The sequence below is a fragment of the Danio rerio genome, chromosome 13 (assembly GCF_049306965.1).
Source record: "Danio rerio strain Tuebingen ecotype United States chromosome 13, GRCz12tu, whole genome shotgun sequence".
NCBI lineage: Eukaryota > Metazoa > Chordata > Actinopteri > Cypriniformes > Danionidae > Danio > Danio rerio.
Window position 1 is genome coordinate 42692501 of NC_133188.1, and position 27267 is coordinate 42719767.

The 27267-nt window shown below is 34.6% G+C and overlaps 1 protein-coding gene across 21 annotated transcripts in view; it reads left to right on the plus strand.

The window, feature by feature from the left end:
* Window positions 1–27267, plus strand: part of fam135a (family with sequence similarity 135 member A) — a 46463-nt gene that overhangs the window by 1434 nt on the left and 17762 nt on the right. For 4 of the 21 annotated variants that reach the window (XM_073919799.1, XM_073919800.1, XM_017358774.3 and 1 more), the window contains exons 3-11: window positions 5278–5404; window positions 13759–13838; window positions 18015–18154; window positions 18226–18314; window positions 18443–18616; window positions 19995–20121; window positions 22398–22551; window positions 24964–25041; window positions 25426–25475. In XM_073919799.1, the coding sequence (XP_073775900.1) occupies window positions 5328–5404; window positions 13759–13838; window positions 18015–18154; window positions 18226–18314; window positions 18443–18616; window positions 19995–20121; window positions 22398–22551; window positions 24964–25041; window positions 25426–25475 (969 nt within the window). In that variant the 5' untranslated portion in view covers window positions 5278–5327. Of the gene's footprint in view, window positions 1–5277; window positions 5405–5699; window positions 5795–13758; window positions 13839–18014; window positions 18155–18225; window positions 18315–18442; window positions 18617–19994; window positions 20122–22397; window positions 22552–24963; window positions 25042–25425; window positions 25476–27267 lie in introns of those variants that run through there. The other 17 variants (XM_073919801.1, XM_073919802.1, XM_005157006.5 and 14 more) reach the window with 7 other exon arrangements.

The following is a 27267-nucleotide window of genomic DNA, read 5'->3' on the forward strand; positions in this document are numbered from 1 at the left end:
TAGAGTTAATGTTGGTTTGGAGTCATATTTACATGTAATTTCAGTCAAAATATTCGAAGTACCATGGTAAACAATATAGGGAGGGTGTCACAAGTTGTCAATGAATGAATGTGCGAATATTAAACCAACTTTGTTAGCCTCATGTGGCTGCTGGCACATTAAGAGTTATTAAAGAGAGCTAAATAAAATGAAAACCTATTTCTATACTCAACATAGTGAGGTCATGGAAAACCTGGAAAAGTCATGGAATTTTGGCATAGCAATTTCCAGGCCTAGATAAGTTTTGGAAAAACGGAAAAACCCACAAGGTTTTGGAAAAGTCATGGAAACTACATTTACATTGTCATTTAGCAGACATTGTTACATTGTAATACGACATGTTTTATTACATTTTTTTTTTTTTTTTTACAAAAGTTGATTTTCTGAGTTGTAAATAAATTGTGTAGTATTTCATTCTAGATTTTGTCCATTTGAGCCACATTTTGAGGTTGAAACGCAATCATCATACTGGCTCATACTAGGCAAGTCTTGAAATATTTATATAATAATGTAAAGCGGTTTCTCCATGGAGGAAATGAATAGGATCTTTGCTTTAGATCTTGACTTTGGTGCATCTCTGAATCTGCAAGTCAGTGAGCATAAGACAGCAGAAAACATTCGAGGATATGATACATATGCCAAGGGCAACACTGATCACTTTATTTTCACAAGCACAGCTCAGAGATGGAAAGTAGCAGCCTTTACATAAATAAGGCCTGTTTTTGTTTGTATCTGTAAATGATGCGTTAGCTATCAAAGATGCAATTTATACTTAAACATAAATTAAACTAAAGCATAAATCATTTGTAAATAAAGCACCTTTTCCATCCAATGAGTCAAGAGAACAAAAGCATAATTTCCTTATAAACTGGTGCCAAATATTAAAACCAGAAACGGAATTTGTTGTGGTAGAAGAAGGCACCATGAGCCTTTTTTTCTCATGTAATATATGACTTACCCCTCAGAACACAAACCATTAAGCACATGGTAGCTTTTGAAGAGGAGTGGAGTTTTTAGGAGTGGAGTAGAGTCAGTCTTAATAATGATAATAATAATACTGAACCACTTTGATCACAGACTTTGGCTGAGGAACAACAACAATGGGAGTCTAAGGCCCAGTTTCACAAACATGACTTAGATTAAGCCAGGACTAGGCCTTAGTTAAATAAGATTATTTAAGACACATTTATGAAAATTGCCTTATAAAAATATTACTGGTAGGCACCTGAAGACAAAAAATCACACTGACATATTTTTACACATCTCACCGCAAGTTATTTTGAGTTGAGACAGCTCAAACATGCAATTTAATCCTGACTAGTCTTAAACTGTGTTTGTGAAACCGTGGGTAAAAGTGTTAGATTACTACCGACCCCAGATTAATAAAGGGACTAAGCCGAAAAAAAAAAATGAATGAATATATATATATATATATATATATATATATATATATATATATATATATATATATATATATATATATATATATATATATATATATATATATATATATATATATATATATATATATATACACACACACACACACACACACACACACACATATTTATAGAAAATAAATATCAAGATTGCATTTTTGCCGTATCGCCCAGCCCTAATTGGTGGTCTACTAAATTGTTCGAGGGAAGTTCATAGGAATTAGCCACTAAATCAAAAAGTTACGAATTGCCATGAGATCATGTTGCAAAGTCACATGAAAATTTGCATACACAATAAAACATTTGATGACAAAAAGTCAAGACAACAGAGTTTATTATTTTGCCTTAACTTAATACTTTAATCAATTTTGAACTAATTTGTTTAGGTTATACATTCATTCATTCATTCATTCATTCATTTTCTTTTCATCTTAGTCCCTTTATTAATCTTGGGTCGCCACAGCGGAATGAACCACCAACTTATCTAGCACATGTTTTACGCAACGGATGCCCCTCAAGCTGCAACCCATCCCTGGGAAACATTCACACAAACCCATTCACATTCATACACTACGGACAATTTAGCTTACCCAGTTCACCTGTACCACATGTCTTTGGACCGTGGAGGAAACTTACGCAAACGCAGGGAGAACATGCAAACTCCACACAAAAACACCAACTGAGCCGAGGCTCGAACCAGCGACCTTCTTTCTGTGAGGCGACAGCACTATCTACTGCGCTACTGAGTCAGCTTAAGTTATACAAAGTCCAACTTAATATTTTAATCAGTTTGATTTATGTAAATTGAGATGAATTAAACAGTTAATTTGATTCAGTTTAAAAAAATGTAAGGCAGCAAGAATTCTTTACAGTGTTCTGGAAATTCCTGAGTAAAAGTTTTTCCATTGTAGTTTATGCACATTTTTCTTTATTCAAAGTTTGTCCTATTAAGTCATGCATTTATACATTTTTTAAATCCTAATTTTCAAAATACCTGCACATCTTGGCATTTCCATCAAGCATTTTATTAATTTAACATTGCAAAACGTCCATAAAAATAGATGAATGGAAACACAGCTATTGACTCAGTGGGGCCAGACTCTTGTGCTCTTATCACCAGCTTAACACATGTTTGAGAGGAAAATCTCACTGGGGTTGATCTGATTTGACTTTGCGGTTTGCATTTGATAGGCGACTGCAGTTTGCCTTTTATTTAAGGCAACTAATCTGTATTAATAAAGCTAAAGCCCCTGATAATGCCACAAAGCACATGAAATCCACCGGAGACCCCGCAGGCCAGTCTAGCCTGCGTTAGCGCAGAGGTATTTTGCATCGAATCATCTAAAAGCATGCTGGACTTGTCAGGATCTTGCATCACACCTCAGTACTGTAACTGCGACTTGCAAATAAGGGTGAATCATTCTGAAAGCCTGTGGGGTGTGTGAAAGCCTTCTGTGGTAATGCAGAACAAGCACAGGCAGTGCTTAAAGATATTAAGGTGAAGAGCAATGAGAATACACGGTCTTGTATGTTAATTCATGCGTGCTTTTCGACGTGAATGCCGTTGCTCTATTTGTGGAGTTTAAATGTCAGGAGGTAGTCAGACTTGTCTCTTGAACTTGGGTCAGAGTTGCGTAGCGAGGTGGGAGGTTTTTTGTTTTGCATTTGAAAGTGCATGAGGTTTGTTTTGTCACTTTTAGGCATGGACCGGTATAAGATTCTGATGGTAAGGTAACCTTGGATAAAAATATCACGGTTTCACAGTATTTTGATCACTGCTCTAAAATATATTCTTTTTAAATGTCTGGAAAAAAACTAAAACCTTTTTTCCCCTTTAAACACAATACAGTTTATTTTGAGAAACGGACGGTATAGCAGAAAATGTAGACAGTTTTAAAACCTTTATTTTTTTCAAAGCACGTTATACCTTGAAAACAGTTATCGTCTCATGCCTAGCCACTTTTATTTTTATTTTATCCAATTGTATTGTGCTTTTTCAAACCACTTTAAGATTAATGTTTTTAATCTTAAGTTGTTTATATTTTATATGCGTGTTTTACATTAAAGTTGATTGTATCCTTTATTCCTCACCCGAGCTTCCTCACCTGTTTCAAACACGTAATTTTTTTTGTGTGCATAACTTTACTACAGTTAAAAGAATTGAGGCAGTGAGACATTTAAAAAAAAGTTAATTAATTGAAAATGTATTATGCAGAGACATTGAATATACCAAAGTATATTTCTAACCATCTAAATATGCTGAAATTGTATCCTACTGAGTAGCACAATTGATTTCAACATTAATGATAATAATTAGAAACATCATTTGTTTTCTTGAGCACCATATTAGGATTTTTCTGAAGGCTCCATGACATAGGTTTCTATGATGGACCTATGGCATAACAAATGACATAAAATATATGAATGTGCAGGGCTCAACAATAAGGACTGCCCGGTGGCCCAGGGCCAGCGTGAGAGACGCTTGGGACAGTAGACAGGATAATTACTGGCCCGATAATCAAATTATAAGGCTAAAACAAAATGTCTGTTTCTAACGTCTTGGAAGCAGACATTTACGTGTGAACAATGCGACAAACAAATAAATAAATAAAAAAACTGATAAAAAAAATAAAAAAAAGTGATGTTTTGCACGGTTTGCCATCAGTTTGACAAGTCAGCCACCTTTTGTTAAATAATTTCGAACCACTATAAAATACCTCCACATTTTACCCTGCTCTTTTTGTTTGGAAAACACTTTTATTAACATGTTTTTAAGTATTGAAATTCTAGATTATTTAAAATATGTGGCAAAAAATAGCTATTAACTTCCCTTTTTTTTTTTGGTGGGGCCAGTGAAAATTTGGTAGGGCAAGTAAAAATCATAACCACTGGCCCGATCGGACCAGTATAAAAAATCCTTAGCGTTGAACCCTGATGTGTGTAGAAAACAATTTTTTACATAGATATGAGCTGTTCCATGCAAATGTCAACCTTGCCATGAAAAATAATTAACTTTTCACCAAAACATGGAACCCGTTTCTGGGTTTTTTTGTGTAAGCAAGTATTTTATAGTACTTTTAAAAACATTTCCTCATCACTGTGAAAATATTAAATAAAATAAAACCAACCATTTTCTTTTTTATAGAGAGCCAACTCATATCCTTTTGATTAGCATTATTTTTTGGGGGGGTTGTGCAGTTTAATTCACAGAATTTCTACGAAGTATGGTGTGTACTGTAAACTCGCAGACTTTTTTGTCACATCCATAACGCATGTTTATTTTCCTCATTGAAAGTACAAAATATGTTTACAGATTGATACTTTTCTGGTCCCTTAATTCTGTGGTCAGTTGTTCTGGAAAATAAAAACAAAAGTTTCAATATAATGTTAACAAAAACTTTCCACGTGAATTTCTGTTGGTCTTTGTCAAATATTTGTTCTTTTTATAATATTTCCCTAATGATGTTTAACGGAGCAAGGACATTTTCAATGCATGTCTGATAATAGTTTTTACCATTTGTTTTATTTTGGCAAGAATAAAAGCAGTTTTAAAAATTTTTAAAAACCATTTTAAGATCAAAATTATTAGCCCCTTTAAGCTATATATTTTTTTCGATAGTCTAAAGAACAAACCATTGTGATAAAATAACTTGCCTAATTACCCTAATCTGCCTAGTTAACCTAAGTTTTAATGCATTTTTTTTTTTTGTAATTCGGTGTAAAAACACGTTTTAATTTTTAGTCTTTCCACAAGGTATGACGACGCATCTGATCAGTTTGTTTATCTGTTTTTCCTTAGTTTTGCTGCAGATCGTTTGAGTCCGGCCCTCCTCCAGCCCTGAATCCAGCATGACGGAGGTCCAGGCCACAGTGGAGTTCTCTGTGGAGCTCCACAAATTCTACAATGTGGATCTCTTCCAAAGAGGGTAGGAACAGGCTCTAACACCATTCTGATCCACTAAAGATCTTATCCCTGTGAAAGTGTCACTGCACGTTGGGTTGCACAAACATTAAATATTTGGAGGTTGATCTTGGTTGGAAGCCATAACTATAACAACAAAACAATAATGATTTACTGCATTGTAGAATGGTTTATGAGTGCGACAATGCTTTATCAGCTGCCTGCATCTCATGAAGGTGGATCTTTCTCTTTAGAAAAAAAAGGTTTGTCTAGTGTATATAGACAGATGGTGCTCAATGACAGCATGTGTTTGTATTAAGATGATGTTTACCTTGGAAGGAAGTGAAGGAAGGGACAAGGGCTGTGCATATCATTGTGTCCTAACTACATGCGACACTGCAGCATGCATTTAAAGGTATATTTTTCATGTTTTTGTACTGACCATGCTTGTCAACAACACAAAATTTCTGTTTTAGAAAAGGTTTCTATTTCTACGACATTATGGTTGAACAACAGTATAAACTGCTATGAGAATGATCGCCTCAGATGCTGGTTACGTTGTTTTTTTTTTTGTGTGTAATGCTATCAATGTGTGTATGAATACCATTTTATGTGACATTTATAGCAGCAGATTGCCTAAGATCTTTAAGGTCCCATAAAATAAAAAAATAAAGTTTTTTTAGATATTGATATCAGTGTTGTTAGTTTTCAAGATATCAATAAGCTAGTTTGCTCCAAAACAGTGACAAAATCCACGTTTGTAAGATATAAAACTGATAATAACATGTAAAGCTTGTACTTTGTCACTTCTGTCTAAATGGATCAACGGTTTTATTCACGTCACCTCATACTTCATTTTCTCATCAAATTGCGACTAATCAAATTCTCTTTTGAATCTGACATACCCCGCCCACTTCAAGACGCTTCATTTGATAGGTTTGAGCTCAACTGCTTTTACTGGCAGGTGCGACGATAAAACACAATGTTATTGGTTGTTTTTTAAAAAGGGGAGGGGCTACATCAGGGCTGTGCGATTCATTGGAATTGAATCACAATAGCAATTTGAAACATTGCAATTAGTTTATCACAAGAAGCTGTGATAAAAAATATAAATATATGGATTATTTAATTCCCTTCCCAGAGCAAATTTGTGACTGCCGTCTGAGTGTGAAAGACTTGCTAGCCAATTGAGTGAGCATGCTTTCGTTCTGACCAATCAGAATTGCATATCTGAACTATGTGGAACTTCCACAATAATAAAAAAAAAAGAAAACCAACAGGAAAGAGCTGACAAATGGGATAATGGCGTAAGCTGCTTAAGAAGCATTGATAGACGAATTAATATTATAGAAAAACAGCATTGGTAAAATAGGAATATTTTGGTTTTACAGTCACCAAACAAAAACATTTAATTTTTAAGAACTGTCACAGAATTGTTGCCACAACTTAAAGATTATTGAGCTGAAGCTTGACTACAAAATTTAATTGCAAATCAAATTGCAATATCTGTCAAAAACATTGCAATTAGATATTTTGTCCAAATCGCTATTACACTATGTCCCACCCTCTCTGTTTCATGTTGAGATCACATAAAACCTCGAATATAAAAATGCTAATTACAAAGTATTTCCCAGGACCTATAAATAAAATAACTGTCAAACGGTTTGAAAATTAACTATGATTCGTTGCAAATCAACAACATCAGTTACTCAGTTAGCTGTGTTCTTTTAATAATATTAAATATGTGTTAATTACATTATAAACCTTACCATCATTGTGAGTGCAGTGCACTATTCTCTGCTTCTGTGTTGCTACTTCTGTTTCTGTTGTGTCGCATGTAGTTAGAACACAGTGGTATGTTTATATTGTATGGATCAACTAAGTCTATAATTTCATGTTATGCTCTATCATTATATTTGTATATTCATCATAATATGAATATTATCAATCAATAAAGGATAATGTTCATGCAGTTTTCTACACAACACCAAATAGGTATCACAGAAACAACCTAACAGTGACCATAATTTGTATTCAAATGTGTTTGTCTTAACTTTTCTGACTTGGTCAGTTTGCATAATAGCTCACTTATTATGGTGTTGATGCAGAGTCTCGTAAAGCATGGTTCTACGGGAGAGATAAAAACTATGTAAAATCAAGGCTAAACTACGTGGTCACTGTGCAGTTTGCTCTTGTTTGCATTTCAAAACGCTATTGGTTGGGTTTAGGAAAGGGTTTAGATCGGTTGTTGCTAGATCAGATACTGTCGGATAGCGGCGTGAAGTTAACGAGAATTATTTATACTATTTATTCAATTTCCCATTAATTGTATTTAATTATCATCTACCCCCACCCCAACCCTAAACTCTACTGTCCCAGTAACGTAAAAACAGTGGTTGTGCCTAGTATTGTTTATGCTATCTATTAAATTACCCATTAAATTGTATTTTTTTTATGCCTGCCCCCACCTTGTCCCTAAACTCAACTGTCACAGTACTGTAAAAATATTCATTATGGTTATACAGTGTTATGATAAATGCTGCTATATTTATGTGCATATCGCAATTTCTGGCCAGCCGCGCATCCAATCTAGACTTTAGATGTTTACAATAACGCTTAAAACAGCAGTTCCCTCGGTGACCTGTACAACAAGCTCCACCTTTTCATGGATGTGTACAATAAGACATGTATCTGAAACGTATTAAGAAACTTACCCCAAGTACCGTATATTTCAAAATAGCAAAAATGTAGACAGCGCCCTCTAGTGGATTTGTCTTCTGAAACGTGCCACGAAACGTACCCAGAGGAATGTATTTTATCTTTACGTTTCCAGTCACATATTTTCAGTGAGCCTGGGTTGGAAACTTAAAGCCTAAAATGCCAATCTCCATTTAGACCCCTCCACGCGAGATCGTCTTCACTGATATTAATAACATGCAGTGCTCTTTTCCAGTGATGTGCACGTTTCGCTGTCATTCTTTCTGTTGCTTGCTGGAAGGGTGACTGTCTATTAGTGCACCAGCTTTTCTTAGAATTCATTCCTTGCAACTATTTCTGTTCAGGCATGTCACACGTGTCCGTATGTATGGTTGTGCTTAATGTTGCAGTTTTATTGTGTATGAGTTGGCTTGCTGAGTGGGATAGCTTTTTTTTATTATGATTATTATATCTTATCTGATCAGTAGGTCACAGTCAGCGCATACAAATCGACAGTGCTGATTACTATTTCGTAACTGCAAAATTATATGGAATAAATTGGTCAGTGTAGGCAGCACAGTAGCTCAGTGGCTCAGTTGCCTTACAGCAAGAAGAAAAAGATTTCTTACTCTGCTAAGCTTAATGCATCCCTCACTGTATTATCAGAAATGTAGTGGCTCTACATTGCTTTTCATAAGTTATGTGACTCTGTTTTAGGCATCTGTCTGTGGAGATAACATTCAACTGTGCGTCACGCATCTTTTATTATTACCTCAGCATAATTAAAATATTTTCACAGAAAGGTAGATTTGTTGTTTTTATGTTCATATGTCTAGTAATCACTTAATTATTGTTAAAAATGTACTTCATTTTTAAGATTAAAATTCAGATTCATAAACTTACTTTCAGATAACAAATGTGTAAGAGGGATACATATGAACGGTTATCATTTGAATTCTTAATTTTTTACTGTTATTTCAAAACAAAATGATAAAAATCTTGAGGAGAAAAAGGTTTATTTCTAAATTATTTACGAAGTTTTATTTAATAAATTGTGTTTTTTTTTTTTCAGGGTCAAAATGGACCCAAATTAGTGTATAAGAGTGTAGGAGCACATTTTTCTTTCCACAATGGAGAGTTTAAAAATTTAAGTTAGTAATTTAAACAATGCTAAGTATGCGCAAACTTACTTATGCATTAATCACTGATACAGATTCACAATACATTTACATTTCTTTTATGCGAAGATCAGATTTCTGTTAGCCACAAACCTGAAGTGACCCAAATTCAGACTGCAGAAAAGATACTTTCTGAACACTCCATACTTGATATACCTAAGTATAGAAATGTGGGCAGTTCAGCACATAAGATCATAAAGCCCCGTTCCAGCAATGGGATTTCTAGAGGCTATTGTTTTCTGTTAAAAGCCATGGTTTTATTCAGAACAGGTAGAGGTTAAAAGCGCAACCCACGTTTCGAAAACTGCGACTTGATATAACTAGAGGTGGGTGGCATGAGTATGATATTGCCAGTTACTAACATCTAACAGTTATTTTCACTGAAAAAAAGCAAAGCACAAATGTGTAAAATATATATTCGTAGATAACGATCTGAAAGCTCAGAACTTGTCCTCTGGAAATAGTTTTGAAATTGGACATCATGATACTATGGAAACAATACTGTAAAACATTTAATGAGCTGCACTCCATAGTGGGTTTCTCATTACAAAGCATATTAATTTATAATCAACTCCTTTTCTCATCTTGACCCAATCCATATTAATGGAAACCTTTGAGGTTCAGTGTTTTGGATTGAAATGGTATTGTGAATTGATATATATATGTATATATATATATGTGTGTGTGTGTGTGTGTGTGTGTGTGTGTTTATATATATATATATATATATATATATGCCTTTTTTTATAGCAATTTTAGATTCCAGAATATTTTGTAAAACTATATATAAAAATAGTATACTTTTATTTTATACTATACTACAGTTTAAACTTCAGTAACGTTTTTAGACCTTTCTGTTTTATAATCTGCAGAGTGTTCTCATTAAAAACACTTAAGGGCCTGTGTTCATGAAGATTCTTAGTGCAAACCGTGGCTTTTTACAGATAATATATAGCGGAAACAGTACACCTCGAAGAAAACTGTTCTAAGCAGACAGCGGGTAAGCAGAGCGAATAGTGCCAGTGAACGGGTGCGGAAGAATACCCAGCAGAAGCGGAACTAAAGTAGCAGACTTGCTGTATGTCCGCGTCTGTATGGGACGCTTTTGGGTCTGGACACGGACCTCGATTAGCTATTAGTGACCACTGATCTATTTATGTTTTTGTGTCTGTTGACACACTGACGGCAATGTGCTGTGATCTGGCCTCACCTCCGCATTTGCACTGTATCTCCTTTACTAACCATGCTGGAACCCACAGAAGCTCCACGCACGCACACACACACAGAAAATGTGATGTCAACAACAGATTTCCATACTAAGAGGTGATTGGACAGGTCTTCGCATGTGCAATGAGCGTGAAAGGTAATCTGAAGTGTACAATGTCGGAACTGCTTTGTTGCCGTTGTTTTTATTAACAAACCAATATTAATAATGCATATTCTGAACCGCGGATTACAGGACGCACCTAACCGTGGGAGGACAACGGAACAATACGTCGTTGCATCCCTAATGGTTACAGGTTTCCATCATTCTTTAAAATCTCTTTTCTGTTCAACAAAAATAAATTCAAATTGCCTTGCAACAAGGATAAGTAAATGATGGCATAATTTTTATTTTTGGTTGAACCATCCCGTAAAGTTCATGTCTGATTTTAAAAAGTGGAGTTAAAAGGTTAAGTGAGGTCAATAGTTCATGCTGCGTCACACCTTTTTATTTTGTTGTTGTTGCTGGGTACATTTCTAAAAAATTCCTTTCCAAATAACAGAAGAAACCCAGGGTCATCGCCCATTGCTTGGTACATTTTGTTTGGTGTCAACACAGCAGTTTGTAACATTCCACATCTGCTAACATTGTCGCCGCGGGTCTAACTAAAACATGAGCATTAGGGTTTGCTCAGCTGTGCCACAGGAAGCATAACGCAACCCTCATTCTCTTATTCAGCTCCTGCAGGGACACTGTTTATTCCTGTTTCCAGATCTCCGTTCCGGCCAGCTTGCTGCACTCGTACCTATCCCCTCACTCCCACATAAGTGCCTGTGTGTGTGCTTTTGATGTCATGATATTCTCGTCAGAAGGATAATTGCAGCTCTATTTTGGTTGCTTGAACTTCCCCTTTCATTGCAAATGCATGGGAGGATGGAGCACAGGATATAAACACGAGTTGTGTGGATGCAGCCATGTGCTGGGGCTCTCTGATGAGTTCAGTGTGTGTCCGGTTTATTCAGGCGAGATCTGATGTGCAGAAATGGGGAACTGAGATGGTCACAGTGCCGTCCTTTTTTCTAAGAACCACAGTAAGATGAAGTGCTTGCTGGTTACTTTTTTTTTTTTTTTTTTTTAGGCGTACACAAATTATTCATTCAGGTTTGGTTATGTTGGAGGTCGTTAAACTGCATTTTTTTCCTGATGAAAGCTGCATTAATCTATTCCGACAGCAATTTCTGCATCACTGATTCTGAGCAGGGCAAACGAAAAAATTATGCTTTGGTTGAGTTGGAGTTTGTAGTCTGAATTCATAGGAAGTGAGAGAAAGAGGGGGAAAAAAGCTAAATAAGTGGCAAATTCAGGGGAAAATAATGAGTGAATGCTATTTTGTTTTTTAAATATTATTTTAGTTGCCTAAATATTGCTGATTGGCTAAAATACTCAAATGGGTGACAAAATAGCAATTTCAGGGAAAGATAATGAATAAATACTATTGTCTTTTTCACGTCATGATTTTAGTAGCCTAAATATTACTGATTACCTCAACGCTACTCAAATGGGTGACAAAATTAATAACTCAGGGGAAAATAATGAATAAATACTGTTGTCAATTTAAAATTTGATATTTTTTAGTAGCTTAAATATTACTGATTAGCTAAATAAAAAAAATACTCATGGGTGACAAAATAGCAATTTCAAGGTGATATTAATGATTAATTATAGTTTTTCAGACTTTATGATTTTAGTATCCTAAATATTACTGATTATCTAAAAATGACTCAAATGGGTGACAGAATAGCAAATTCAGGGGAAAATTATATAATGAATAAATGCTGTTGTTTTATTCAAATTGTATGATTTTTAGTAGCCTAAATATTACTGATTTGCTAAATTACTCGAATAGGTGACAAATAATGAATACAATTATCTTCTTCAAATGTAATGATTTTAGTAGCCTACATATTACTCATTAGCTAAAAAAAATTACTCAAATGTGTGACAAAATGGCAAATTCAAGGGAAACATAATGAATAAATGCTATTGTAGAATTTAAACAGACAGTAGTACTTTCAAAAATACTTTTTAAAGTAGATTAAACGTATAAAAAACAAATAAGTTGTCTACAAAAAACAGAGGAATTGTGTTTTCTACTCATTTAAAATAGGTAGTTTGAATAAGCAGCAAAAATCGTTTTTTGAGTGTTTGTATACTTTGTTAGGATATTTGGCAGAGATTCCACTATTTGAAAATCTGGAATCTAACTATTAATAAAATCACCTTTAAGGATGTCCAAATTAAGTTTTAGCATTGTATTTTACTAATAAGAACTTTTTGCTTTGAAATATTGATGGTAGGACATTTACAAAAAAGCTACTTGGAAACATGATCTTTGTTTATTTAGTATAATAATATTTACTTTATATAATTATATAATTTTTATGACATATACACATTGTCAAACTATCTTTGTTATGTTAAATTTTTATCTTGCGCAATATTGGTTATATATTTATTGTCTATTTATGTACAGATTTTATTTAATTAAATGGTCTTTGAGTTAGACATTGTATTCTGCACTGTAGCCTGCACCTATGCTTTTCACTTGTCATAGCGCAGATTCTGGTGGTGATGTATAAATAAAAGTGATTTGATTTGATCTATACAAAATGTCTTATTAGAATTGTTTTAAAAATTTGCAAATTTATGCTAAATTATTTTGGTACTATCATAACTAAAACCTTAATATATGAAAAAAAAGTAATACCTGTAATAACTAGTATTGAATGTTTACAATGCAAATCCAATTAGATCCTCTTTATTTGGTTTTGTAAATAAATCATATGAATATTTTCATATTAGTCAATAATATTACTAATTAATACAATAATATTAATTTAAAAACTGAAAAAATATAAATTTACTCACATTTACTTTACACAATAAGCAAAATCAGTGATGGGCTAAATATCTGCGGAATTCTTAGCACGCAGATTCCGTGTGGGCCTACTTATTACTGCATTTTTAACCAGTGGCAAAACCATTTTAGATGAACTTGAATAGCATTTTAATGAAACAAAGGTTGTTCTGCTAAAGTTCACCATCTTCTCTGGCTTTTTCTACTTAATATGCTGTTCATTGCTTGCATGGATTTTAAACCGTTAAGAGCTGTAGTTTAGGCAGCTGGCTTGCTCATTATAAAATCTTGGGTTGTGTTATATTTGTTTGTGTATTAGACCCCTTTGCAATTGCAATAAAGTGCTTTTTTTAAAATGCATATTTTGCTCTCTGTGTTGACAGATTCTATCAGGTCCGAGCCAGTATGAAAGTGCCGCCACGGATCCCGCAGAGGGTGGAAGCCAGTCTGCTGCATCCCATAGGTAAAAACACCAAAACATTAAACATGCCATGCACATACAAAAGTCAACATTTGAAGTGGAAGGTTTTCTAAATTTTTAAGATTGAGTCGTTGAATAGTTTTAGGATTATTTTGATGAAAGGGTAAGATTCACTTCAAATATTGAATACTGTAAACTAAGAGGCCTAAAACTAAAAACCTTTCCTAACACAAAAAGTATTATTTTTTTAACTTCTGTATACTTTTAAATGACTTATTGAAAATATTTCCGAATATGGAGTAGTAATCTTCCATCATGATTCAGCAATTTGGAAGCACCCGCATGGATTCCGCTATATTTATTCTTCCATGGCAGGGCGCAACACCAAAATTCGTCCCGCCACGTCTACATTACACCTTTTCATTCAAAACATCTAGTCAATGTTTTTTTTATAGTTGGTTGTAATTGCACCAAAACATATTAAAAGGTAAGTGAATTATAACAACGCAATTTTTTTGTAATTATAGTAGTGCTGTGCGTTATTTGTTTAACCCTTTAAGGTGACTGACTGACTAACAGACAGACAGACAGACAGACAGACAGACAGAGACAGACAGGGCTGTGCGTTGCATGAGGCTAGCAAACACGACGTAGCTTTCAGTTATGATGAACACAGTTTCCATAGTTATACTTTATAGATAAAGGTCGATTTCTCTGCATACAATGACTTTATCTTGTGGAGTTTATAACCATTTTACTTTACTTGGGATGCATCAGTGCCGTTGTGTAGGTCTATTGGAGACATTTATGAATAATCCTAGTAAATCTAATAAATGTTGGAGACATACGCACTGAATTGCACTTCAGCGGCATTTATTTGAGAGCGCACAAGAAAATCTGCCCTTGAGCAGCGTATATTTGAGAGGGCATACAAGAAGTTTTGTGCACCAACAGAGGTAATTGGTCGAGCAAGCAAAGTGATTTCCATGCTCGTATTACATAAATGCAATCTTGACTTGTAATACTGCGTTCACGATATATGTCATTGAAATAACGCCATAGGTAATTGGTAGATCTGTGTAAAACACAGGTGTCAAACTCAGTTCCAAAAGGGCCGCAGCTCTGCACAGTTTAGTTCCAACCCTAATTAAACACACCTGATCAAACTAATTGAGTCCTTCAGGCTTGTTTGAAACCTACAGGTAAGCGTGTTGGAGCAGGGTTGGAACTAAACTGTGCAGGGCTTCGGCCCTCCAGGAATTGAGTTTGACACCCCTGGTGTAAAAGGCCTGCCGCCACAAATGGAAAAAATCCTAGAGGAAACACTGACTCATTACAGCCGGGTACAAACTCTGAACCTAACAACACACAAATATGTTACCTTTTAAGTGCACATACTGTGAATTTAAGTGCATCCAGCATGTTCGCTTTATTTATGAAATATTTCTTTTGAGCTGTTATTTACTTTAATAATATTATATGTCAAAAATGTCTTGTTGATACATTTTAAAACCTAGTAGTTTAAAGTTTAGTAGCAAAATATAAGAATTTAAAATGGCAATTAATTATTATGTTGGTGCTGCAGAAGTGTGTATGTGTGTATTATAAGCTGTAGGGAAAACAGATGATCAGTTTTACTTCTGGAGAGGTTTCCTCAGGCTGTATATTTCCTAGGAATGCAGCTTATTTCAGTAATGGAGGTTAAATGTCTAACCTGCCCTTTTTAACATAGTTCTCAGCAATGTAGCCTTCGGCTCTCTTAATGTTACATCAACATTCACCTTAGGGCCTACAGTGATTGACAGTGTGGGTTGAAAGAATTTTCGCTTTACTTTAACAAGCTCTGTGTTTATCAGAGTGTGTAATATCTCACGCCCTGTGGTGAAATGTGATGAGAAAATATCATTGTCTGTCCAGAGATTTCGCAGATTCTCTCCTCAGACATATCTGAGCAGTCTGCATATTTGTATGCTTATTTTTATTTTCTCTTTTAGCATTGTGATTACAAAGCATGCGTAATGTGGGTTGACATCAAGAACAGTTTGTTGGAGGATGTGCAGACACTAATGCCATTTGACATTGACAACATTGGAGTCAAACTTCAGGCCATATTTGCATGCACACTACAGAAAAAGGGCGGAAAAAGAATGATTTAAAACACAGGACTCAAACTCGATTCCTGAAGGGCCGCAGCTCTGCACAGTTTTGCTCCAACCCTTAATCAAACACAGCTGATCCAACTAATCAAGGTGTTTAAGACTACTATAGACTATTAAGCAGGTGTGAGTTGGAGATGGTTGGAGCTAAAGTATGCAGAGCTGTGGCCTACCAGGAATTGAGTTCAATAAAATATGACAGCAGGGATGTCTTTCAAATCAAAGTTACTATTTTAAAGATTCTAGAGGTGTAACTGTACACACAAATCACGGTTTGATACACATCTTTTATGGAGGGGTCATGGTTTGATACATGTATGATAAGAGGAATAAGAAACAGTTTCAGTATACACTTGAATGTTTTGAATTGCCTGGAACATGAGCACCACATTTTTTTATATCTTGTCAAGGTCAAAGTAGGGCTGCACATTATATCACAAAGTTATCCCTATCACGATAATAGTATATGCAATGTACGCACTCATCACAGGCGTCTGATAAATTACGTTCATTTTGTGCATTGGTTGTTTATCTAAATGTGACCAGATGGGGGCTTACTATTTTTATCCCAACGTCCCCAAAGAAGTTGCTGTTATTGGTTGGAGCAGCCCAAAGGTGTAAAAACTATTTTTTAAAGACAACAGCCAATCAGAGTCAGAATACCGATGGAGGTTTTCACTCTTTCATAGTGTTTTAAAGTCATCTTACATTTTTGTTTAAAAATGCATATTTTTTCTCTCCATTTTTATGGAGCTAACATTATGCTAAAACAATCCGAATTTTGAATTATTGACAATTGTAATTTAATAAATCTGAATTTTTATATGCTGTTAAAAAGTTTTAAATTTAAATTTCTTAATTTGAATTTGAATATCATAACTTCTATTTCGAATATCTGAAATTGAAGACAACTGAGTTTTTTAAGGCTGAATATTTAATAGTCGTCTACTGTTCCCTGTTGATGACCCCTGACCTACCTTCTGCTTAATCTCAATTTCAGGTTTTTAATATTAGAATATTGAATTTGATGTTCTGAATTTCTTCATCTTGAAAATCTGAAACTGTATTTTTACAAACTTAGATATCTGCAGTCTATGAATTCAGAACACAAAAAATTTTAAAGTTTGAAAATGCTTCTATAAAATATTTAGCCTTGAAAATTTCAGTTGTCCTAAATTTTAGATGTTCAGTATTCAAGTTAGGAAATTCAAATAAGGAAATTCAAGTTCAAAAAAATTTGAATGACAGATTTTTTTCATTCATGTAATGCGGTCATGTGACCAATTCAGTTAACCTGGTGGATGACCTTGTAAAGCAGGTGTTTTAAATGCTGTCTGTTTTGGCATGAGCATTTTTAGACTAAGAAGCTTTTAAATTTATTCGGATTAGTGCAGACGTAGCCTAAATGTTTGCACCTTGACATTGTCTGAATTAGATCTGAAAAATATATTTAACTGGTTTATTTTAATTTCATTAAATATGTAAATTATTTAAAAACATGGCTAATAAAAATAACAATTTTCTAGAGAAATGCTATATTGTAAGAAATATCACAAGATGCAACAGCAATATTGCATTTCTCATATATTTTTTTTCACTATCGTGCAATCCTACTTAAAATAATTTCAAATTTTACTTGCAGTGCCACTCATCAATGTCAGTTTCAAAGCAGTGGACCAATCAGAAGAACTCAAAGGCGGGGCAAATATTTCGAGCTTCTGTTCGCAGTAGCAAGTTGGCATGACAAATGTTTTGTTTGACAGAACATAGTGGAGGTGCACTCTTTAGAAACCAATCATGAGCACGGCATCTAACCTTTTCACACCCTAGGTCACATTTTGTCTGAGTTGCACTTCAGTTTTTGTTCTGCTGTGGTCTTCCAGCAACATCTGGACTGACTGTATTCATTGTCAATGTCATATTACATAAACAGAATTTGATGCCTGTACTGTGATGGTTCCGGACAAATACATGTACTGTTACACCTCTAATAGATTCATATAAAAGAGAAGCACATCTCTCTAAGTTTTGTAAAGCCCTTCTAATGTGCCTTTTGTCACAGGTTCGGATCTGGCTTTTCCAGCATCAGTTCAAGATGATGTGGTCTGCAGCAAAACCTTTCAGATCCTTTACAAAAACGAGGAGATTGTGGTCAACGACGTCTTTGTATTCAAAGTCATGATGCTGCTCGATGCAAAGAAGGTGAGTGAAATCTATAATTTAACTCATGGGTTAAGTAAATCTGCCTCTGCATCACTAGTTATGATGATTAGGGTGTTTTCCTTCTGCAGGTAGAAGAGTCTTTAAATGAAGTTGACTTTCAGCTGTGTTTGGACCTGTTCTTCACTGATGGAGACTACTCGTATGTAGAAAATTAGCTATTTTCAGATTGTACTTTTGCTCATATTTTGGGTTTTGTATTTAAAATAACAAAAATCATTACTTAAAACCAGTTGTTTCAGATTTAAGAGTGTTTTTGTCTGTATTCAGGCCTGAGGAGCCCAGTTCTCTGCAGAGCATCAGCAGCCGTACGCTGCGTTTGCACTTTAGCCTCCACAGAGGCATCCACCACCACGTCAACGTCATGTTTGACTACTTCCACCTGTCTGTCATCTCTGCCACAATCCATGCTTCACTGGTGGCTCTGCATCAGCCTCTAATAAGGTCAGTGGTGCACTGAGAACTGGACCGACAGATTGTACTAGTCATTTTGAATGTCATAAGTGATGACAGTACACTGACGGGTAAAATGACTTTAAACCAACAAAAAATAGCTAGGGAATTTTAATTCTGTTAACTTTTTAATTCTGTGAAAACAGGATCAAGATATACACTCACTGGCCACTTTATTAGGTACACCTGTCCAACTGCTCACTAATGCAAATGTCGAATCAGCCAATCACATGGCAGCAACTCAATGCATTTAGACATATGAACATGGTCAAGACGATCTGCTGCAGTTCAAACCTGGGGTTCAAACCCCAGGGCTTCCGGTTAATTGTCATCTCATACAAAATTGCAGAGTTTAAGATTTGATTTGTTTAAAAACCAGCGATCTTCATTGCCTGGCTAACATACGATATAAATTGGGTATCAGGCCAAACTGATCAGGTCTATTAGTCTCGATTTCTGCTGCAGAATTCAGATGGTAGGGTCAGAATTTGGCATCAACTGCCTTGTATCAACAGTTCACACTGGTGGTAGTGGTGTAAAGGTCTGGAGGTTATTTTCTTGGCACATTTTAGTACCATTTGAGCACCATGAACACTCAATGCCACAGCCTGCCTGAGTATTGCTGCTGACCATGTCCAGGGTTTGGGGATCCTGGTACTAGAAAGGTGTACCTAATAAAGTGGCCAGTGAGTGTATGTATACAAATGTATGCTTAACTTAATCAGCAAGAACACATTAGATGTGCTGAACATTTCCATATTGCTCAGAAATTATTCTAATGACCATATTGCTGTGATTTAAACTTTATAGTCATGGAATACATTTAAAAACTATGTATAATGAAAAATTATTTGTAGTAATATTGTATTATTAATTTGTTTTTTATTTATTTTATATTTATATGTTCAGCTTTGGTTCACTTAACAGAGTTGTTTTATAAATAAATAAATATAACCAACCTGAATTTTATTTGACATGTTGCATAAGGATTTCCTCAAGTCTTTATATTGACTATTAAACTGACTTTAAATTGACATTAAATGTTACATGTACTGCAAAAAACAAAAACAATGCACTGAACTGCTTAAAACAAGAACAAATATGTGTCAGTGAAGTATGAAAAATACCTTCTATTTGAATTTAGTTTGGTTTTCTTTTGTAGTTTTAATTTCAAAAGTAATTTCTTTACTTGGTCTTAAAATCTAAAATTTACCTTCATATAAACTACAGAAACCCTTGTGAGAACCATTATTTGCTTGTTATTTGGTAAACAACATCATTTCAGATGTGTCAAAAGGTGTCATCTTTAAGCATTGCTCTTATTTTGAGAGTTCTATGAATTTCTGTGTTGTATTTGACTTCCTCTCAGTTTCCCCCGGCCAGTAAAAAGCACCTGGTTGAATCGTAATGCTCCGGCACAGAGCAAAGACTCCCTCATCCCACCGCTGGAGACTGTGGTGTTCGGCAGCACCTACGTCAAGCAGCTGTCCCCTGATGTAAGAATACACACACACTCACTCACGCACACACACATGTACATAGATACATAAAAATACCCTTACTCAACAGATTTTGTCGCATGAACGCAACGTCTTTCATTTGAATTCATTTATACAGAAACACTTTGCTGACTTTGCATTTAAAAAGATGAGTACAAAGGAAGTGATAATTCTCTTAATAGAAGTGAGAGCGTTAAGACTGTCCATAAATACACATCTTGGAACTGAAAGGCTTGAGCTGTTACTGTAAATGAGACTTCTGTCACATTAAGTCATCATGTAGGTGCTTACTGGGCCGTTGTGAGCTCTTGAGTTCACTAAACATTTCTATCCTTATTTAAGAGCAGGTCAGATTATGTTATGTCCTAATATTGTGTTGGAGTCGCCTACAATAAGTTTAAAAGCATTTCTGTTGAGAAAACCTTGTTTTTTTTCCCAGAATATGCATTTAATATGTATTGATGTTTTCTGTATAGTTCATTTGAATCAATTTAAGGCTTAATATCTGTAAACGTTACTTTCAGTAAGCCAGCTCTGCTCTGATTGGTCAGCTGGCCAAATCTGAATTGATTGGTCTTGCGTATCTATTCCATGTTCAGAAATTAAACGCTTTTTTCAGAGTGCTCATATGTTGCAGACAGGCTGCTATTATGCAAATGTAATACTTTGATTGTGTTTATGTAAATCAAAAGCAGGCTAAATATTTTAAGATATAGCAACTTAAGGCAATTCAGAGCTGTCTTTTTCTTTTGAAAAGCAATATCTAATTTATAAATTATGTATAATGCACTTTCTTGGTTAACAACTTTACAGTCTGTTTACACTGAGGACAGCTACTTCACAAAATGCAGATGTTATTGTGAAAACTCATATGACCTGAGGTTTTATTTATAAACATGGCGTAAGCAAAAAACATGGGTGTAAATGTGTGTACGCCACTTCACAAGCTTGTGAATGTGATCTCTGACAAAACAAACTTGATGGTAGAATGTGCACAGCTGTAAGTAAACTCATTTTAAACCTAAATTTATACTCAATTAAATCACTTTAAATCATCATATGAGACATAATTAATAATAAATTCAAATTTTATTCTGGTGTATGTTTATTTTTAAAATATTTCTATGCAAACTTTATAAATCAGACCACTGCTCTTTATAAATGCTTAATTTCTACAGTGGAAATAAGCCATTTTGCTAACATTTCACAATATGGTTAATCTAATGTGTTTACTAGCATGAGCAAGCAATGAAGAATGCTTGTACAGCATTTATAATCATAGTTCAACATTTACTAATTCATTATTAAAATCCAATACTGTTCCTGTTAACATAGTTAATTTAATTCATGAGCTTGAACTAACAATGAACAACTGTATCGTCCAACATTTACAAAGATTAATAAATACTCTAACAAATGTACAGTTCATTGTTTTTTATGTAATTAAATACACTAACTAATGTGAAAGACTTTTGATTCATGAACCACTATAAGTAGATAACATGAAGAAAATCAAAGTGCAGTAAACGTCAACTATGTTTAGTATCAAGCAGCATAATGACCTGCTTTGTAAATGTAAAAACGAACAGAAGAGGATGACATCAGAAGCCGTGCACATTTAAGACGAAATACTTTACATAAAAACACTTCTCCCTTTTTTTTGTCGTGTCTGTTCATTTTGAGATTTTGTTCTTTTTGTCTTTTCATAAAAAGTTTTTTTTCACGCTGATGTGAAGGAAAAATTGTTGTTTTATTCTGAACTGAGTTTTAGTAGCTATTACATCAATCTTCACAGTTTTATTCATATCTATATTCTGCCGTTTTTACACTGGGCATAGATTTATAGATAAATTCACATTTGATTGTACATTTATTGGCTGTTTGCAGTTTTTTTTTTATTACAGAAGGATAAAATTAGATTCCTCTTTGTACAAACAATTGACATTATTGTCATAAAAATGAAACAGAAGATGTTTATCCTGACTTAATCCAGTGTTCATGTTTTTGTGCTACAAAAATATGCAAATAAATTAGCATGTTTAATAAAGAATTTGCATATTTAATCATTTTAGTATGCTGAGAGCTGTTATTTTATTCACCTGCAATATTTGCCTTGTGTTACAAATGGCTGCCCTTTGCTAAAAATAGAGTGAATGGAAAACACTTTTAGATGTAAAAGATGGCAAGAGTTGGTTTTAATCTCTATGGAAAAAACGCTTCTGCTGTTGACACAATATCAAGTGGTGCATTGTGCCCTATTTTCTGATTTTCAGGGCAAAAGCTTCCTGGTATCGGATCAGTGCCTCCAGCATGCCTTCAGCCTGCACCAGAACATGTGTGCCAACCTGCTGCGGGCATATCAGAGCCTGTTCTGTTACTTAACCTCCCTGACCAAGAATCTGCCCGCATCCCAGCGCATGGAGCTTGGTATGTAGATCATAGAGTGATTGTAAACCTTTTTGTAAACTTGAAATACTTCATCTTAAAACGGCAGTTTGATTCTGTGTAAAAGTTTTTGGCAGCTGATTGTCTTGATGAGTGGGTTTAATTAGCTTTAACATTGTAATTTCAGAAGGGTGTCATTTTTAGCCAGACCACAGAGCTTCAGTATGCACAGCTTTACGAGTCATATACTGCCCTAAATTTTTGTTTTTGTTTTTAATATTATTATTCAGCTAGGATTTGTTGAATTGATTGTATTTGATGGATTTTATTTCCAAATTCTTTTTTAAATATAAACTTTTTTTATTAAAATTATTTTAACTTAATTTTAAATAATAAGAAGAAATATTTCTTAAGAGCCGTATCACCCTGCTGCCCAAGACTGGTTACTCACTGATGCTACGCAGGGCTGAGCCTGGTCAGTACCTAGATGGGAGACCACATGGGAAAAACAAGGTTGCTATTGGAATTGGTCTTAGTGAGGCCAGCAGGGGACGCTCAACCTGTGGACTGTGAGTCCTAAAGCCCCAGTATAGTGAAGGGGACACTATACTTTCAGTGAGCGCCATCTTTCAGATGAGGCATTAAACTGAGGTCCTGACTCTCTGTAGTCATTAAAAATCCCATGGCACTTCTTGTAATGAGTAGGGGTGTAACCTCGGTGTCCTGGCTAAATTCACTCCATTGGCCCTTAACGATTATGTCCTCCTAATCATCCCCATCGACTGAATTGGCTTTATCACTCTCTCTCCACTACACCTATAGCTGGTGTGTGGTTGTCCTGTGGCTGCCTTCACATCATTCAAATAGATGCTGCACACTGTGGTGATGTGGAAAGACCCCCCTCATTATTGTGAAGCACTTTGGGTGTATGGCCATACATAATAAATGCACTATATGAATACACACTACATTACATTTACATTACATGAAGCAGAAAATCAACATATCCAAATGATTTTATAAAAGATCTTGTGACAGTAAAGACGGGAGTAATGATGCTTCAGTTTTACTGTCACACATAGCTTTTAAATACGTTTTAAAAACTAAAAAATAGTTCCACAGTTTGTTTTTGTTTCACAATAATACTGTGTATACTGTGTTTTGATCAAATAAATGCAGGCTTTTTGAGCATAAAAGACTTCAAAATCATTCGCATTAAAATTAAAAGTCTTTTTCCAAACCAAACTTTAGCTGAAGACCAGAAGGAATGTGTCTGGTTAAAATTGTATGTTTCGGAAGGATATATGAAATAACTTGTCAGACTGGAGAAAACAAAAAAAATCTTGCATTATATACAAAGAAGTACCCTCATTGAATCTGGTTGAAAAACTTTTTGTTATTTTTCTAAAAGTTTTCAATGATTTTTAGATGGACGTCAATCATGTATTCTTTCAATCATTGCTCCAAAATATTTACATATTGTGATTTTCTAAAAAAAAAAAAAAAAAGGATTATGATATATATATATATATATATATATATATATATATATATATATATATATATATATATATATATATATATATATATATATATATATATATATATATACACACACACACACACACACACACACACACACACACACACGTATTATTATTATTTTTGGTCCTGCTTCACATTAAGTGTCCTTAACTACTATGTACTTACATCAAAATATAAATACAATGTACTTAATGTGTTTATAATGTATTGCAGAAGACTTCTAGAGTAGGATAGGTTTAAGGGTGGGTTAAGGTGAAAGGGATGGTCAAAAGTGTAATTATAATTGTAATTACAGAAATTAATTACATGCAGGTATTTAGTCAAATTTAAGTGCAATGTAAAAACATATATTTACACAATCAAATTGTAACAAATTTTTTGCTTATTGCCCTTCTCTACTGCCTTGTGAAATATATAGTTATGTTTTTGTTGTATTTGCATGGAATGATTTATTAGTACACATTTTAATCTCATCAGAACCCATCCAATCACTGAATTAATAACTTTCTTGACTCACTCACTAAACACTTAATTTCACTAATGCACTAATTTAGTAAAAATATATAGTATATAAATAAACATTCATGATTTAAAAGATCCTTAATGTCTCTAATAAGTCTTAATCTCTCACATGTCTGAAATTATATGCCTCTTTCTATTTATATGTATGTTTCAGCATGCAAATCCTTTTATCTCCTTATTTCTTTTACCTACTGACCTCTTTAATATGGGTTCCCCTCTCAGACTTTCACTATAATCCTTTACGCACTTAATAAAAACTAAACCACTCACCCCTTACTTTTTCTGACCAAGTGCATCGCTTGACTGAACTTAAGCATTCATTAAACTTAAGCAAAAAGGGGAGAGTGAAAATTTTAAACGTGCCTATATGTGCAATCCCACCACTAGCCAAGCCCAGCATGCAGGTCCTTTATGAACGAGTTCTCAGAAGACCTTACCCTCCAGGCCAAAGGCACGTCTACATAGGTACGTCCCTCCAAAACCGACCCTAAGCTCCACACGCCTCTTGCCTTTCATTTGTGTTCACTTCTTTCTTCTATTGCCCCTAACTTGGACATTGGCCAATGGCAAGTGTCCTTGAGTGAGGGAGCTCTTAGTTCAGTTCAGTCCTTCTTCTGTCCTTTAGTAGTATCTCAGGCTGACTTGGGATCAGTTTTACTGCTTGAACGTAAGCTGTCCTCTGATTCCTACTTCCTGTGCTGTTCCTTCTAGCTTCCTCTCACGTGTTGTCATTTACAGGCTCTTCAGACTGACCCTTCTCTTTTATTCACTCCATACTAATGCTGTGTAGGAACATCATTTTCATGTTAGTGGTTTGTTTTGTTTTGTTTTTTCCTTTTGTTTCTTTAGAGGAACTTGATGTGGAGGTCCGACTTCATGAGCTTTGTGAACAAGTCAAGGTATGGAATGAATTTAAGACTAAAGTTAGACCGTGCATTGGTATTTATTTTTATATGTCTATATTGCATTATTTACATATAAAAGGAACAAACAAAAATTAGGTGCGAATTACAGAGGGGGTTTAGGGGGGGATTATTGACCCCCCAATAATGCTTGATCCCTCCTGAAGGATGTGAAAACGCATGTATGGTGGGTCAGTTCTCTAAATAGTAAGAAATAGTTTGCTCTGATCTGAATCTTAAATACTAATATTACTAATTAAATAATAGATATAAATATATAATTGAACACCCCTATAATGGATTATACCATTGTGAATGCATAATAACGTTGATTAATCTAAGCCAATCGACATGGTAAGCAAAACACTTTTCTTGTAAAATAGGTGTTTGTTTCTTCATGTACCCTAAAAGTAAGGCAAAATTAGATGTGTTATTTGTGTAGTTTGACCTACAGTAACCTCTAAAATGGCTAATCGGTGTATATTGTTGGTCAGAGTACACAAATTATCCCATAAAACACTAAAAATTAAAGATGTTGCACTAATAAAATAGATGCCATTTAATTGGATTCACTGAAGTATGTATTACACAAAATAGTGTTACTGAAAAAGTTGACCCCCCTGATCGTCAATGTATAATTCAAACACTGCCAACAAATATGAGTTTGTTTAAAAATGTGGAAGAGGATTTGTTGTCTACTTTTGTTTATTTGATTTTTATTAGTTATTGTGTTACTTATTACTGTTTTTATTATTTGAATTTTGGTAGCATTTTTTTTTGTACATTATGTAGCACTCTTGAGTTTAAGAATAGTGCATCAAAAATGCATTTTAATATTATTATTATTATTAATATTAATACAGGATGTCCGCAGGGTCTTAAAGTGTTTAAAGTTGATAAACCAATTTAGATAAATTTAAGGCAATTAAAAAGTCTTAAACGCTATGTTACAAGGTATTACATTTAGTATCATCTTTGACTATACAATAGCCCCTTTCACACATACAGACCTTTCCGGAAAATTACCTGCAGTTTTCCGTAAAGGTGTGTGTGTGTGAACCGGCCCTTTTTGAAAATACCAGTAAATTCGTTCTGGCTATTTTCCGGAAAGAGAAGTTGTAACATTACTGGTAATTTGCCGGAATGCTGCGCTGTGTGAACCCAGAAGGAAGATTGCCGTAAAGAGCGCTTGCACGTCTAGAACGTGCTGACATGGGACGTCTACTTTAGCCAATCAAAACAGTCAGACACATTCACGTCCGCGCGGTTTATAAGAGTAATAGCCTTTGAATATTTTCCCAGACACATTTACCTGCTAGAAGTTAGTCAGATAACGATTATATATTCATCATAATGCCAACTGTGTAAATAATTATCGACAAGATGCTTATGATAAGCCATTGTTTGTTTACCTTCAAGCTTCGCGTGTGCCTGTGAAACGGCCCCTGAGCACCAGCACACACACACATCATGTACACTTCGACATGCGTTTTCATCGGAGTTGTTCACAATACTCATCTATCCACAGAGTTTGTAATGTGGTCAAATGTTTACAAATACAAGCGCAGCCATTTAGAGGTCATTTCTGGTTAATGATGTCAGAATTTACCGGTATTTTGGAATGGATATGTGAACGGTCTTTTTCCGGAAAAATTCCGCAACGTCCTCGTCTGGGTGAACAACGCTTTTTTTTAATTTAGCGGTTAAGTCATTTAGATATTTACTGGTATCACTGTATGAAAGGGGCTATTAATGTCTAGCTGTGTGCTAAAGTTTGCCTGGATTTAAT